General features: G+C 48.2%; 1 protein-coding gene across 1 annotated transcript in view; it reads left to right on the top strand.

Moving 5' to 3' along the window:
• Window positions 1–14,347, top strand: part of LOC103810473 (RNA-binding protein 6-like) — a gene marked incomplete at its 5' end in the record, with an annotated part of 35,277 nt that overhangs the window by 18,631 nt on the left and 2,299 nt on the right. Inside the window, 15 exons of the mRNA XM_009083369.1 lie at window positions 533–607; window positions 2,178–2,238; window positions 3,612–3,680; window positions 4,793–5,044; window positions 5,539–5,699; window positions 6,316–6,413; window positions 6,904–6,946; window positions 7,510–7,570; window positions 8,494–8,585; window positions 9,231–9,383; window positions 10,307–10,396; window positions 11,088–11,177; window positions 11,806–12,078; window positions 12,606–12,680; window positions 13,264–13,361. Coding sequence (XP_009081617.1) covers window positions 533–607; window positions 2,178–2,238; window positions 3,612–3,680; window positions 4,793–5,044; window positions 5,539–5,699; window positions 6,316–6,413; window positions 6,904–6,946; window positions 7,510–7,570; window positions 8,494–8,585; window positions 9,231–9,383; window positions 10,307–10,396; window positions 11,088–11,177; window positions 11,806–12,078; window positions 12,606–12,680; window positions 13,264–13,361 — 1,691 coding nt within the window. The remainder of the gene's footprint in view (window positions 1–532; window positions 608–2,177; window positions 2,239–3,611; window positions 3,681–4,792; window positions 5,045–5,538; window positions 5,700–6,315; window positions 6,414–6,903; window positions 6,947–7,509; window positions 7,571–8,493; window positions 8,586–9,230; window positions 9,384–10,306; window positions 10,397–11,087; window positions 11,178–11,805; window positions 12,079–12,605; window positions 12,681–13,263; window positions 13,362–14,347) is intronic.

The raw sequence follows: 14,347 nt of genomic DNA on the forward strand, positions 1-14,347 counted from the left end.
CTGGCTGCGGGGCCAGTGGTCTTGCCACGTGCTGGCATGTTTGTTTCTCTGAAGCAAAGCCAGGGTTTCACGAGTGACATGAAGACTAACCCAAGTATGAAAATTCGCTCACCTCAGTGGCATTTTATCTCGTGCTCCTCCTCAAGTAGCTGCCCTGAGGCCAGCCTGGTGGTGGCTGGTGTGAGGGAGGGTATCCAGCTGCCCTTTGTGAGCATGTGGACAGAAGCAGGTTAAAGGAGTCTCCCACTCTGGTTACTCTTTCTCTGCTCTTCCTGAGAGGTGGCAAAGCCTCTCCTGACTGGCTTCTCTGCAGCTAACACAGCTTTGTAGCCCTGTCCTAGAGCAGGGCACAGGCAGTTTCCCTTCCACTTCCATGGCAAAGCTCCAGCTAACTGAACCAGGAGAATTTCTCCATGTTTCATCCTGTTTCGCTTGCAAAACCTTTAGGAAACAGAACTTTAACCCCTTTCTTTGCCTCTGAGTAGTCTGTGTGTGCTGGGCACATTCGTCATTTACGCCCTTGTCTCAACAGGGAACTCTTTCGATTGGTGGCAAAGAAGTGACTCTTGAATACACTCCATGCCCAGAGTTTTGGCGCTGCAAACGTGTAAGTATGTGCTTGGAGAGCTGTTTTGTGCTTCTCCTGCTGGCACTCATAGCAGAGGAGTGTTAGATACTTGCTGGGTGACTGAAGATCCTTCAGAGTAATTAATACCTGTCCTAAGTTCTTGCCTCTTCTATGCTTTTCCCTGCCTTGTTTTTTGTCCCAGCTCTGAGTGCATGTTGCTTTCATACAAATAGCCAGAGTTTTACACACAGCGCAGCTTCATCCTGATGCAGTGGTTCCCTTTTAACGTCTGAGGAAAATAGCGTGTGGGTCCCTTCTCCTTCAAAACCACAATGAGACAGTGATTCTGCCCGCTGGAATGGAACAGGCTTTCACTCCGGTTCCTATGTGTAACCACCCCTCTGCCTCACACAGGAGCCTGTGGTCTAGCTTTGAGTGTAGTAAGTACAGCAAGGAAGGAAGCATGGAAACGGGTCCAGGTCCAGGCAGCAGTTAGTACAGACTGAAACCAGCCCATTTCTGGGAAGACACAGTTGCCCAAAGGTCAGTTTGTTTCCTTGCCCTTCCCAGGGTTCTCCCAGAACATGTGACCTTTCAGCTGCAGCAGGCTGGGGGTGATTGCTAGAGAAAGTGCAGGGTTGGTGCTTGCATTCCCACTGACTGCAGACCAAGACGTTGCAGCAGGGCCGGAAGGGATTGGTTCTAATTAGACTCCCACCATGACCATTGGATCATGCTGGGCTACACAGACCCTCATCCAGGCTAACTGAATGCACTCAGCTGCCAGCAGGGCTGTTGCTCAGTGCCTTGTCTCTGCTTTCAATGCTCCAGAGATAAGTAGAGATAAAAGTTTCAGGCAGTGGTTTCAAACAGCTCTCAGTGCCCTGAGAGTTGGCTGCAGTTTATCTCCCCACTGTTGCTGTGTGTAACCATGATCTGAAAGAGCTTCCTTGTGCCCCAGAGCATTTACAAGGCTTCAGTTACAGGAGAAAAAAATGGTCTGAAAGAGAAGCAGTGCATTTACAAAGAGCTTAAGGAGGAAGTTAGGAATGCTGCGTTTGGAGAGAGCTGTGAAGATGGGGCACTTGGCTCTCCACGGGGGCTCTGGTTGGGATAACTGTCTGAGCCTGTACAGCTCTACCTCTTGGTTAGTAGACACCTCTTCACTAACTCTCCAAATTGCATCAGTATCTACAGTTTAGCTCAGGTAAGGACTTTGTCACTGCTTGAAGAGTGAGTTGAGATTAGAGAATGCCAAGGTGACTTTGAATCCTTTGAATCAACATGGTACCTAGCAGGGAGCTTCTGGTCCAGCATCTCTTGAGAGAAGGAAGGGTCCAATCTCAAGGACTAGTGAATAAATCTGTGCTCGGAAGTTGTGTGAAAACCCTGTTCCCACAACAATCCCAGCTGTGAGCTGTATGAGTGTTTCCCTGCCATTTCAGCCAAGGCTCCTGCTGCCGTTACCCATCCTCTCTCTCAAGCTCTCACTGTAACATTTCTGAGGCTGTTACTTTCTGAAAGCACTGCAGAGCCTGACATTCTGGAGTAGGTAGTACCCACTGCCTTCAAAACATGACTTCCTCATGCTGTCCATCTTCCATTGCAGTGTAAGGTGTGTACTGTGGGCTACAGATCTTCCTGCTCCTATTGCAAGCTCCCAAGGGATGGTGAGTATATCTGGTCCCCTCTGCTTGGTCAGTTAAAAGTTTCATCTGCCCTGACAAGTAAGTTTCTCTTCTAGCTTCACTGTGGCATCCCTCTTGGTGGACTAGCTGAGCACTGTGTAGGAGGATTTTTGGTTTTGCTTCATTCAGACCCTTTTTGCCTGGCTGTGCTAAAGATATTACATGTGGATGTGCTGTTGCCAGGTTCTCTATTCTTGAAAGGCTTGGTGGAGAGGTGTCTTACTGGCCTTTCCTTCCTATTGCTCTGGCATTGTCCATCCACAGAGTTACAGGTGGTGTGTGAGCTGAGACTGTGAGCTAGTACTGCTGGCCATAGGTGAGATGGCTTCTCCTCAACTCACCTTCCTTGGGAGATGCAGCTGCATGTTTTAAGTGTCCCTGTTTTGATATTCTCAGGTTAGGATCATAGAATCATAAAACTATTAAGGCTGGACAAAACCTCTATAATTGAGCCCAGCCATTATCCCTGCTCTGTCAAATCCACCACTAAACCATTTTCCTAAGCACCACATCTACATGCTTTCTGAACATGCCAGGGTCAGCAATTCCACCACTTCCCTGGGCTTGGCAGTTTGTTCCAATGCTTGTCCACCCTTTCAGTGAAGAAATTTTCCCTAATATCCAGTCTAAACCTCCCCTGGGGCAACTTGAGGCCATTTCCATTTGTTCTGTTGCTTGTTACCTGGGAGAGGAGATTGGAGGTGAATTCAGGATTGGAATTGCTGAACTCACCTTACTGGCTGTAAGAAATCCACAGAGAGGAGTTCTTCTCCAGGAGCTTCTCCTCATTCCACCAGCACCTCTGCTTTTTGGGGGGCAGAGGATGAAAGAGCCAAAACATGCTTCCTTGAGGAACTGATTTCTTTGAAATGAGCAGGTGTTCCAGGCAAGATTTGCAAGATTTGGCTCTGTATCTTTAAGCAGACTTCTATGTTTGCATTTCTTGCCCTCCTAACTCAGGCAGAAGGGCAGTACAATAACTGTTGATGCACAACTCACTATTTACTAAAGCAGCATCCCTGTGGTTGTGCTTTGCATGTGCTATGGCTCCTCCATCAGCATTATGAAGGCAGAATTCACACAGCTGGCCCAACACAACTGTGGGTTGTAACGAAACTGCTGGGGAGAAAATTAAACAGAGCCTTTAAGCTGTTGTGAAGACAGATTGTGGTGCATGCTTCTTACTGGCCTACTTTTATTGTTTGGCAAAAGATGTCATAAGATAACCTCTTTATGACTGGGTGTAACAAAACAGCTCTCTAGGCATATGAAGTAGTTACTGCAGCTTTGCGTGAGTTCTCGCATGCTTTGTGACTGATGGTTGTGAAATGGACTTTTTTTTTCCTCTCTTACAGGGAGCAGAGCAGGCCCAGAGTCTAGAGGTGGTGCTGAGGGAGAGGATGCATTGACTGAACAAGAATTGAGTAAGAGAATTGCCCTCCCCATCTCCAGGGTTGTGCTCCTGTCTGTGTGATTTGCATGGGCAGTTTTTGCAGCTGCAGGTGCAAACTAGTTTCATATGCAAATTTTACATGAGGTTCTGTAGCCAAAACTCTGCATGCTACAAACTGCAGACACATGAGTGCAGGTCTGTCCAATGTGAGCTGTGCTGACAGCCTAGCAAGGCAGTGTGCAGCTTTCCCAGCATGCAAAGTCCTCATGTGTTCTGCCATGCTGCCTACTGCCCAGACAGAATGAGAGGGGGGAGTTACTATGGGGAACATTAAAGAGGGAGGCTTCACAGTGTGCCAAGTCTTGCACACTCATTTCTTTCTCTTTGTGGGAAGAGGTTTCAGCAGCAGGTGCAGGGCTGCTGATGTCCAACTGCAGCCACACAGCTTTGGCTTCCCTTTCCAGAAGCGTTAGAAGCTCAGGTAGGGATCTCTTTTGAAGTGAAGCCACATGGTTCAGAGGCCTTCAAGCACCGAAGCTTGATGGGATTTATCTTCTCTGTATTGCATACAGAGACTGCTGGGGGGCAGGGTGTTTCCACATTATGTCTGCCTCATTTGTAGTCAGTAGGCACTCAGTGAAATCAGTGTTTTTATCATGATTTGTTTCACTCAATGATCAAGGGGATCTGAACTCCATTTTCTTCTAGCATAGAGACAGGATGACAGTACTAGTTGTTATTGCTCAGCTGTTCAAGAATACATGATGGATAATAAGGATATAACTGCCATGTAGATTGTCCTGAACATGGAACAAACATATCCAAACCCATCCCTGATTCATGTTTGCCCAGGCAATAGCCAGTCCTGAAAGGAGGCCAGAAAGCCTCTTGTGTTGGACAGGAAGGGTCTGGTAAAAGGAGCCCAACATGAAACAAGGCTATGGAAGCATCAGCAGTACCTACTTGTCCTGTACACACCTTGTGTCTGCAGAGTGTTAAGATACATGATGTGCTAAGGGCAGAGCATGTTGGCCTTTTGCTCCTTGGCAAAAGAGCACTGCTGCAGGGGCCAGAAAATAGGAGAAGAAAAATACCTACTTGAAGCACTGTATGTGAATCCAGTCCATTTCTCCTCTGTAATAGCAGAGACAAAGCTTGAAACACCTGAGCAAGAACTGTCAGGTCAACCAGGATCTCCAAAACAGCCTCTTCAGCCCTCAGTTCCTGCTCCGCAGCAGGAGTGTCAGCCTCAGGAACAGGAGCCAAGGAAGAGAGATGAAGGGAGAGAGCGACGACCCTCACAGGAGAAGAGAAGGGACATGGACCGGCACCAGGAGCCACCTTCTCAGAGAGAAGCAGAGGAAGCCACACCACAGGATGGTGGAGGAAGCAGAAGTAAGTGGCACAAGGCCCAATTTTGAGTTCCTCTTGCTTGTACTCCATGTTGCAGAAAGGGCAGGATTTCACTGAAGTTTGTGGAGGCTGTTTCTGTGTTGTGCAAATCCACAGCATCAAGTAATGGTGGGCTTTGCAGCTCCAAAGGTGCTGGTAAATTGCCTTTAGGAAAATTAATTCAAGGTGAGACAACTGCAGGATGGTGCAGTTAACTTAGCACCGCAGCAAGTCTCTTTGGCCAGGAGTTGCACTGGGCTGAGCTATGACAAGGGGCTACTTTCTGCTCTGTTTTCTAGGAAGGGAGGGTTAGCAGTTGGAGGTGATAGTCTGAGCATCTTGCGAAGTGGAGAGAAAAAAAGCAATGGCTTTGAGACTCAACTGCAGGAAGTTGTGCTGTTGCTTTGAGTGGGTTTAGTCACAATAAACTTAGTTCTAAATTAGCTTTTTTTAACTGCTTTTTCTTTCCGGGCCACCTCCCTCATTGTGCTTCACAGCAATTATGCTGAAGCGTATCACTCGGTTCACCCCACCAGAAGTGATCGTGGGGCTCCTGGCCCCGTACGTGCGGCTCTCCACATCCAGCGTGCGCATCATGAAGAACAAAGCTGGACGGATGGGGCAGACCTATGGCTTCATCGAACTGGAGTCTCATGCTGTAAGTGGTTTCCTTGCTTTCACATGCTCTCCGTGTTGACATCTGAATTCTGTTGCTCTCTGGCTTTAGAAGCCAAAGATTGACTATTATCACAAGCTGTGACACTGATTGAGTTTCTTGCCTCAGTGCATTTTTTTTGTAGACCCTCAGATGCTTGAACACTTATTGCACAGATATTTTGTTGCGGGGAACTTGAATTCAGTGGTTTCTGTTTGCAAAAGGCAAAAATCTCAATTAACAGACAGTCCCATGTTGGAGGGTTCACATTTTCTGGTTCTGTGTGACTCCCAGACTTGATAGCTGTGCTTTGGCATTGGTCCAGAGGGTATTCACCAAAACATTTTGGGGCAACAGCAGCCATGGTGCTGCCTTGTCTAGCAGCTCTAGGAGAATGCAGTGCCTAGCTGGGCTGCTGAGAGCAGTTGTAGCACAAGCAGAGAACCTCACAATGCATTTACCCCTTTCGTTGCATCCTTAATACTCTTCACTAATATTTAAACTAATATTTAGTGTTGTGTTTCTTGTCCTACTAAGCATTCCTGTCAGGCAGTCTGGATTTGGAAAATGAGCTTATATTTCCTTCTTATGGAAGTGACATTCTCCTTTCCTTTTACAGGAGGCGCTGAGGTTACTAAAGATACTGCAGAACCTGGATCCCCCAATCTGCATTGATGGGCGTACGTTGGAAGTGAATCTTGCTACAGGGAGGAGAAGGTATAGACAGATGAAGCAGTGGGGTTGTCCTTTGTGTGATGGACAGTGAGACTGGAGGTGTGTTGTCAGACCACGTGCTTAAAGTTTGGCAGGGAAATTAGCACAGGTGTTCCTACAACCTAAAAATGTGTTGGAGAGGTGAAGGCATCAGAGCTTGAAGAAGCTTCAGTGATTGAGCAATATGGGATTAAGTGATCATATTACATGGCCTCTTGTTGTCCAGCCATCAAATCCCATTGTGAGGGAATTAATGGATTCAGCTTTTTAAAAAGCATTGGAAAGATTCATCTTCATGGACACAGCAGAGTGTGGTCATAACTCTTGTGGAGACAGCTATCTGCCAAGTCTCTGTCTCCTGGGATGGACACAATCCAACATCTGGCCAGCAAACATAGTCTTTCTGCCTTTATCAGTCATGCTGAATATTTTGAGTATACTGAGGTTAATGTGAAGCCAAATCGACGTTAACCTGCCACTTTTATCTCCACAGGAATGACTATGGGGAGCATGGTGACAATTCCTACTATGGCCCGGTAGGTCTGCACAGGGAGGGAGCACTGAGGGTGACCGGCCTGACTTTGTTAGGTGTTTTCCCCTTAGCCTGCTGAAAGTTCAACATGTCTGAAGATGGAATGATAACACTCAACTGTGCCCTCACTGCTGCTCTGCTCCTCACACTGTGTTTATCATGTGGGCAGAAGTGAAGTCAGAGTGCAGGTGCTGCTGGAGGAAATTCTGAGCTGGGTTACTTGATACCACACTTTTACAGAGTGATTTAATGGATGACTGATCTCAGTTCCTGGAGTGAATGTCTCTTCTCTAGCGTTTGTTACTAGACTACAGGGCTCTTATTGTGGTGAATGGACTGGAGGCTTCCACACAGATTGCCATGAGCCCCTCTCATGGAAGATGCAGAGGTCTTGTGCTTTGCAGCACTATCCATTGCTCTGTAGATGAAAAGCTCTGTCTGCTTGTGCTCTATTTAGGGTAGCTGTATGAGCTATTCTCCTGAACTTTGGGCCTGTGAGAGGGAGGAGAAGCAATATGATGTTTGTCAAAGAGTCTCTGATCTGTTTGTGTTGTTCACTTACTCCAGGGCAGAAGGGGCATGAGAGACAGGAGAGGTGGCGAATTGCAGCGACGCACCAGAGCACAGTGTAAGTTAAACTCTGCCTCACTCCTACTGTGGAGACTTTTCTTCCTTAAAAGGGCACTGACATGTAGAAATCAGCCCAAAAATATTTTTAAAGGCTAAGAGTAGGTTTGTTTGCTACACCCACTTCTGAGTTTTTTTGCCAACTTTGTTTAGTCACATTTTCCTATCTGATGATGTGTTTCTCTCTACTCTCACTGTACGAAATTGCATAAAGATAAAGGAAACTTGCTGCCTATTTTTCCTTGTTGTGGAAAACTGATGGGATGAAATCAGCCTGGCAGTTACTAGAGGAGATGGAAGAAAACACTTGGTGCAGCAGTGCCAGTAGCTGGAAGAGGAGTCCTGATTGTTCTACTGACTTATATATAGTATTGCTGAGCTCTATCCAAGAGCACTTTGGAAATGAGAAGCATTCCTGACATTATGGGCTTACTACCCTTAAGGCCTTTGGCTTTTCCTGTAGAAAACGGTTCATTCCCCTTTCTTCTCTAGAGCTTTCATGCACCCACGGGGTGGAAGGGATGTGGGGAGTGTCATCACTTTAAACAGGAGACTGTTTGAAAGGGAACAGCTCTTCCTTGTTCACAGGGGTGGGTGGATACGCCTGGTACTCATTATCCCATTCTTAGGGAAATTACTGAATTTCGTGTCTTTGTCCCTGTTGTGGTCTGGTGATCTCTGCACTGCCCCTGAAGTCTGTTTTGATGTGCAACTTTTGCCAGAAGAAACCGAAAGAACTTATCACCCTTTTAACTCTTTAAAGAGAAGAAGATTTTGGTCCAGTGATGTGCAGATACTCACACCTCTCTTGCCAGGAGAGAAAAGTTCTTTCACCAGTGTAATATTTGCTCATGCTTTTGTTGTTGTAAAAGGCAAGTTCTGCCTTTGGAATACTGTGGTGCTAACTCTTGTCTCTCTCTTCAGCTCCATCAGATATGTCCACATACATTTATGATCCTGACACTGGGAAATACTACAATCCCATAGCTGGGACGTACTATGACCCCAGGACTCAGGTGAGTGCATGGGAAGGAAGTTTTACACACCGCCCTTCTTACGAACTGTGCTTCTCTGGAGAGATTTTGCAGCTAGATCCTGAAGACAGGCCAGCATAGGGCGGTATAGAGGTGGCTTTGTTTCTCTCACTCCGTCCTCTGATCTGTATAAAACAGATACACATTGCAAAAGATCAAATTATTGAGAGGCTAGGAACCCATTACCTGTGTGTTGAACCAGCTGTAGCCACCTCTGACCTCTGAAGCCCTGCCTTTTGGTCTGCTCTTCCTCAAGTAGACTTGAGCAGAGCATCATTGCTAAATTTTACTGAAGACATGTGATATGTGACTGTCTAATAAAAGATGGACAGCAGAGCTCTGCTTTAATTTGTGGTCTTCGCTTCTTGACCTCAGCCAGCAGTAGTTACAAGGATGCCAAAAGAGAGCCATCGGGAGGTGTTGGAACTATAATCTTGTCTTCGTGATCCCAGAGGTCTCCATGTTCTGGGCAAGCAGGGTAGTGCTCTGGTGGCTGTCTTCTGCCCCCACAAAGTTCTGAAGCCTTTGCGGTCTGCAGTCCCATCTGCCTGTGCTGGTCTCCCCAGCCCAATCCCAGTAAGAAGATTGCAGGGGTTTGGCTAAGACTGCTCAAAATGCCTCTTTCAGAGGGAAGTCACGATAGACCGAGAAGCCTGCACATCCCCCACAGAGAGCAGAAGGCGGCGGCATGGGAGCCAAGAATGGACAAATGAAAGGAAGGAACCACATAGCAGGGACAACAGGGACAAAAAGGACAAAGGGAAAAGTACTTCTGCTAAGGTAAATCCTTCCAGGCATCAGAATGATCAGAGAACTGAGGCCAGGAGGCTGAGGTAAGAGAGGTTAGAAAATGGAGAGTAATTAGAGGATTGAAAAAGGGAGGGACAGTGAGAGAAGACAATGAAATATGTGGGGTCAGCAGCAGGCCAGTAACCTAGCTGTTGTCTGGCTAGGTGGGAATAAGTTCCTAACTTTTTTTTCTAGTGCCGTTAAGTCAGGGCTTCTCACCTCTTCCTTATGGCAAAGGTTTCAGAAACATCTGGATAACCAAAACATGCATTTCACTCACACTGCTGAGAGCACCCAGCCTTTGTAATAGAACCGACAGAAAAATAGCAGACATGTTTAAACATACCAAGGCAGATGATAACAGAGACTCAGCTCTCCCCTAACTGCAGTTCCTGCCTTGGGTCAGTGCCGTTACTGCTGCTCCCAATGGGCAAACACTGTCTCCCCAGTGTGGAGAGATGCTGTTTGGGAGTAGTTGCCCAAAGTGGTCTTTGAGCCTGGCTCAGGACTGTTATACTGACAGGGCATGAGGAATGTCAGGAGCATTAGTAGAAGTGATTTAGCCACCAATGTAGAAACCATATGTTCTTCCTTGCCTCTTGGTATGGATATGCTCTGTGGTGTAACCAGTCCTGGGCAGCTGGCGCCTGAGGGGTGTAATTGTCCTTGAGGCTGGTACCAAACCAGCCAGGGAGTCTCATCTGGTATGGAGGATGCCTGCTTTCAGGGACACTGATCTAGGAGAGACATGGTCCTGTCTAAATAGAGGGTAGAAGCATCTCCGGTAGAAATCCTTCCATCATTTTCCCAGCTACCTGTTTTCCATTATGCTCAGAATTGGCTTTCTGGCTGCTCTGAGCACTCTCGGATCCCTGTGCTACTGCTGGCCTGATGCCCAGTCTTGGGTTTTTCAGAATGAGCCTGGAGAAGAGAGGTTCTTTGCAGAAGACATCTTCAAAAAGCCATTGCCTCCCTCTGTGAAAAAGGACGAGGGCACAGGCCTGGTAAGGTGTTGCATGGCACTTCTCTTCCCTGGTCAAGTATGAGTACCCCATGAACTGCTGAACTAGAGCCTGTCCAGGGCTTCAGTCCAGTTCTCTGTAAAGTGCATAATGTGAAGCTTCACCCCAGCCTACTCTGTGCTGCTGGGTGCACAGGTGAGTATCACAGGCTCATTGTTGTAGTGCTGGGTAACTGCAGTCTCTGGTGTCCTCTGTCCGTCCAGAATAAGGAAGATCTTGAAAACCTCACTATGCTAGTTGAGCCTGACCATATGTTGAGCCACAGTCACAGCAGAGAAAGTTGCTGGTGTTTGGCAGTGGGGATGGCTTTGCATCTGGTCTCCATGTTCTTTGTGCACACACAGAGGTGTTCAGATGTGACCTGGCCCTGTCCCAGCTCCCTCCCTGGTCTGAGGCACAGCTGGAGCCACTGTCAGCACCACAGTGCAGCAGAGAAGGAGTGTGGGGCAGGCTGGGACAGTGTAGTGAGCTGCTGCAGCTGTCCCTGAAACCAAGGGCATAGCTCCAGGGCAGCTGTGGATTCCCCAGAATGGGACTGCCTCGCACCAAAAACACCACCTTGTTTCTACCAATTGCCTGGTTTCCTTGGAGGCCTGTTTGAATGGGTGCTTAGCTGTTGCGTATATCGAGCCCATGTTATGGTGGTCTTAACATCTGATCTTGACTGTTTCAGACTGAGACTGGAGAGGAGAAGTTCTCTGCAGAAGATGTATTTAAAAAACCTCTTCCTCCCTCTGTGAAAAAGGAAGAGAGTGCAGCCCCGGTAAGCATCTCCATAGGATTGTATTTTGCCTTGTTTGAGCCTGGGTACAGGACTAGAGAGACTCCCCACAGCCTGGCTGTGACTGTGAGTAACAGAGGTGCCAACTTCTCATGCCAGAGGAGGGGCACTGGGCATAGAATGGCAAAGGCAGTTTGTTTTATAACTGACCCTGTTTCTGGGATTCTAGCATGGGGAAATTTGGTACCTTCATTTAAGCAGGGTCTCTTCACTCAAGCAGTCCTCAGGCAGAAAACTCTTCCAGCCACCTCCAGACTGAGGAAGGCCAAACCTCACTCATCTTCATTGCTGGAGGAGGTGGTTGACAGCAACTGCCTGCCAAATAGCCACTGCCTTGGTCAGCTTCTTGTGCTCAGGTGTATGGCAGGTTGGGAAAGCTTGGCACCAAAGCATGGCCTGTCTAGAGAACAAAAGGGCTTCCGCCCTGTGATGTGAACAGAAAGAAGCCAGACAGCTTCTCTCCATTCCCTGCCTGTGCTGCTGGGAAGCTGCTCTCTGCCTCTTGGGCTGGAACACACAAGTCATGGGGAGGTTGGTTGGGGAAGCAGAACCCTGGTGGCTGCACATTCTTGATGCTACAAATTGTCATGCTTTTGCCCTGCTTCCTCAGCCCAAGGTGGTGAACCCTCTGATAGGACTTCTGGGAGAGTATGGAGGAGACAGCGACAATGAAGAGGAGGAGGAAGAGGAGGAGCAGTCACAGGCTCAGTGGCTGCCACCTCCCCCCCACCCACCAGCACAGCGTGAGGAGCAGCTGCGGAAGGCCAAGGCCAGTGATGACAAGCTGACCGACTGGAACAAGCTAGCCTGCTTGCTGTGCAGGAGGCAGTTTCCCAACAAAGAAGTGCTCATCAAGCACCAGCAGCTTTCCAACCTTCACAAGGTATGAGAGAACTGGGGGCTGTGGATGTGCTGGAGCTGCCTTTGGCTTGATAGCTTTGTGATCTGCAGGGAAAATGCAGTGGTTGGGTGCTGAATTTGACACAGTAGCAGGCACAGTTCCCCCCAAAGCTCTATTCAAAGCCTTGTGTGAGCTGCTTGTTCCTTCCACGGTTGTGCTATAACACCAAGGTGTGACTTTGTAAGCTGTAGTGAGATAGCTAAGGCTTGTGGAGAGTGGGGTGCTGGCACACACGAGTGTGAGAGCAGTGAGAACTTGACACGTGCCTCCCCATGTTCTGTGCTGCCTTTGAGCTCTTGCTTCTAGGAAGGCCAAGCTGCATGCAGGTTTACATAGGACTGATTGCTCCAGTGTGCGGGACAGGTAGTCTGGGCTGCAAGAGAGGTTGCTATGCTTGGTATAGTGCAGGTGCAAAAGCATGCTGCTTTGCCTGTACTCATTATGGGTGGAGCAAATGACCCTGTCAAGTATTCTCTACTTTACACTGGCTTATGCTTTCCTCCTTTCAGCAAAACCTAGAGATTCATATGAAGATTAAACGGTCCGAGCAGGAACTGGCATATTTGGAGAAGAGAGAGCGTGAGGTGAGTCTGTGATGGTGGGCAGACTGCTGCTGGGGCCTCTGCACTGGGGGGATGGTAGTCCCAGACAAGCCCTCCAGTTATAGACCTGTTTCTGCAGCCAGGCATCAAATGCCTCGCAAAGAGTTTGGCACTGAGCTAGGGGCACACCCTGCATTCGGACCTTTGACTTCTAAGAGCATGTCTCCCTCTTCAGGGAGAGGGTCTCAGTGTGTTTCTGTTGTCCTGGAAACCAGCACTGGGCTCTGGGCTAAGTGGGACCCAGATTTCCATCTAAAACTGATGTGTATGAACTGCTGCTGCCTGGACAGGAGCAGGAGAGCTGTACCTGTCCATTGTTTGGAAGGTCACAGAGCTGCTCCTGGTGCAGTAGCTGGAAGGCTGCAACCATAGATCTGGGACAGCCCAACAGATGCCATCAGGACAGAGCAAGTGGACTGTGAGATGTGAGCATTCAGTGTTTATGGGTCCCCAGGACAGCCTTCAAGCCAGCTGAGGATGAGATGAGACTTGGCTGCAGAGCAATCTCCTGCAGTGCTGAATCCTTCATAGCTCCTTTTCTTACTTTGTTCATTCTGTTATGAAGGGGAGACATAAAGACAAAGGAAATGACTGGAGAGAGAAATTCCAGCAGATGGATTCACCAGAAAGGAAACGACTCAGATACGACCGGGACTCAGAGAGGTAATGGTCACACTTGGTTAGATCTGTTTGGGCATGCTGCTGCCAGGACAGGATGTGTGCTGCTGGCACACCGAGGCCGGTGAAGTAGATCTGCAGTCAAGTCAGGCAGAGTGTCCCCAGGTGCGAGCCTGTTGTGCTGCAGGAGGAGGCCAGAGGTGGAAATGAGGTTTTAGGGGTAAGCAGAGACAAGCTGCCTGATGCTGGAAGAGTGAGACAGGAGCTTGAGTGTGCCTGGCCAGACACAGGGAATGCAGCCTGTTCCCATCCACCTTGTCCTTAAGGCACTTGCTGTCCTCCTGTCCTGGCATCCAGCCATTGAAAGAAAGAGCAAAGCTGTGTTTCATCTGTTCCTCTGACTCAGAGGAATGCTGGGAGTTGTTTCCATCTCATTCAGAGTAGGTGGAGGAAGAAAGTGCATGCTGTGCAGAGCTCTCGATGGGCCTGCCTGCTGTGAGCTCGCGTGTTCCAGTGGGCTGAGGAACAGCCAGGCATGTGTTGAAGACAAAACTGGTTATGTGCCTGTTCCCTTCTGGTACAACACCTCAGAAGGAGACCTTTCCTCTGTGTCTTGCAGTTTAGAAATCCACATCTTCTCTTCCCTCTTGTTTTCCTGGAATGGCTGTGGATAAACTAAAAGTCGTTTGTGTGCAGTGTCATCAGCAGCCAGGATGTAGAACTTGCCTGAGGAAGCTATTTTTGTGCTGAGAAATTTTCAAAACTGTAGGTTTTGGTTAATGGTCTTGGATGAGTTACCAGGAATGACCAGGTGGGAGAAGGGGGGTCTGTGTCAGCACTGCATCTGTTGATCTCCATGGCCACAGCACTGGGAGGAAAGAAAGATCTAACAGAGCAGCAGGCAATAGACTTCACTTTCTCGCTATTGCTAAAACTCTGATTAAGAGGTATAAGCACAGAATGCTCCTGGCTTGCCTGTACTGTAAATGTTTTGGAACCTGAGGTAATTTCCTGTGCCCTAGTGTATTTCC

Source organism: Acanthisitta chloris, unplaced genomic scaffold (genome assembly GCF_000695815.1).
Source record: "Acanthisitta chloris isolate BGI_N310 unplaced genomic scaffold, ASM69581v1 scaffold3371, whole genome shotgun sequence".
NCBI classification, from domain to species: Eukaryota; Metazoa; Chordata; class Aves; order Passeriformes; family Acanthisittidae; genus Acanthisitta; species Acanthisitta chloris.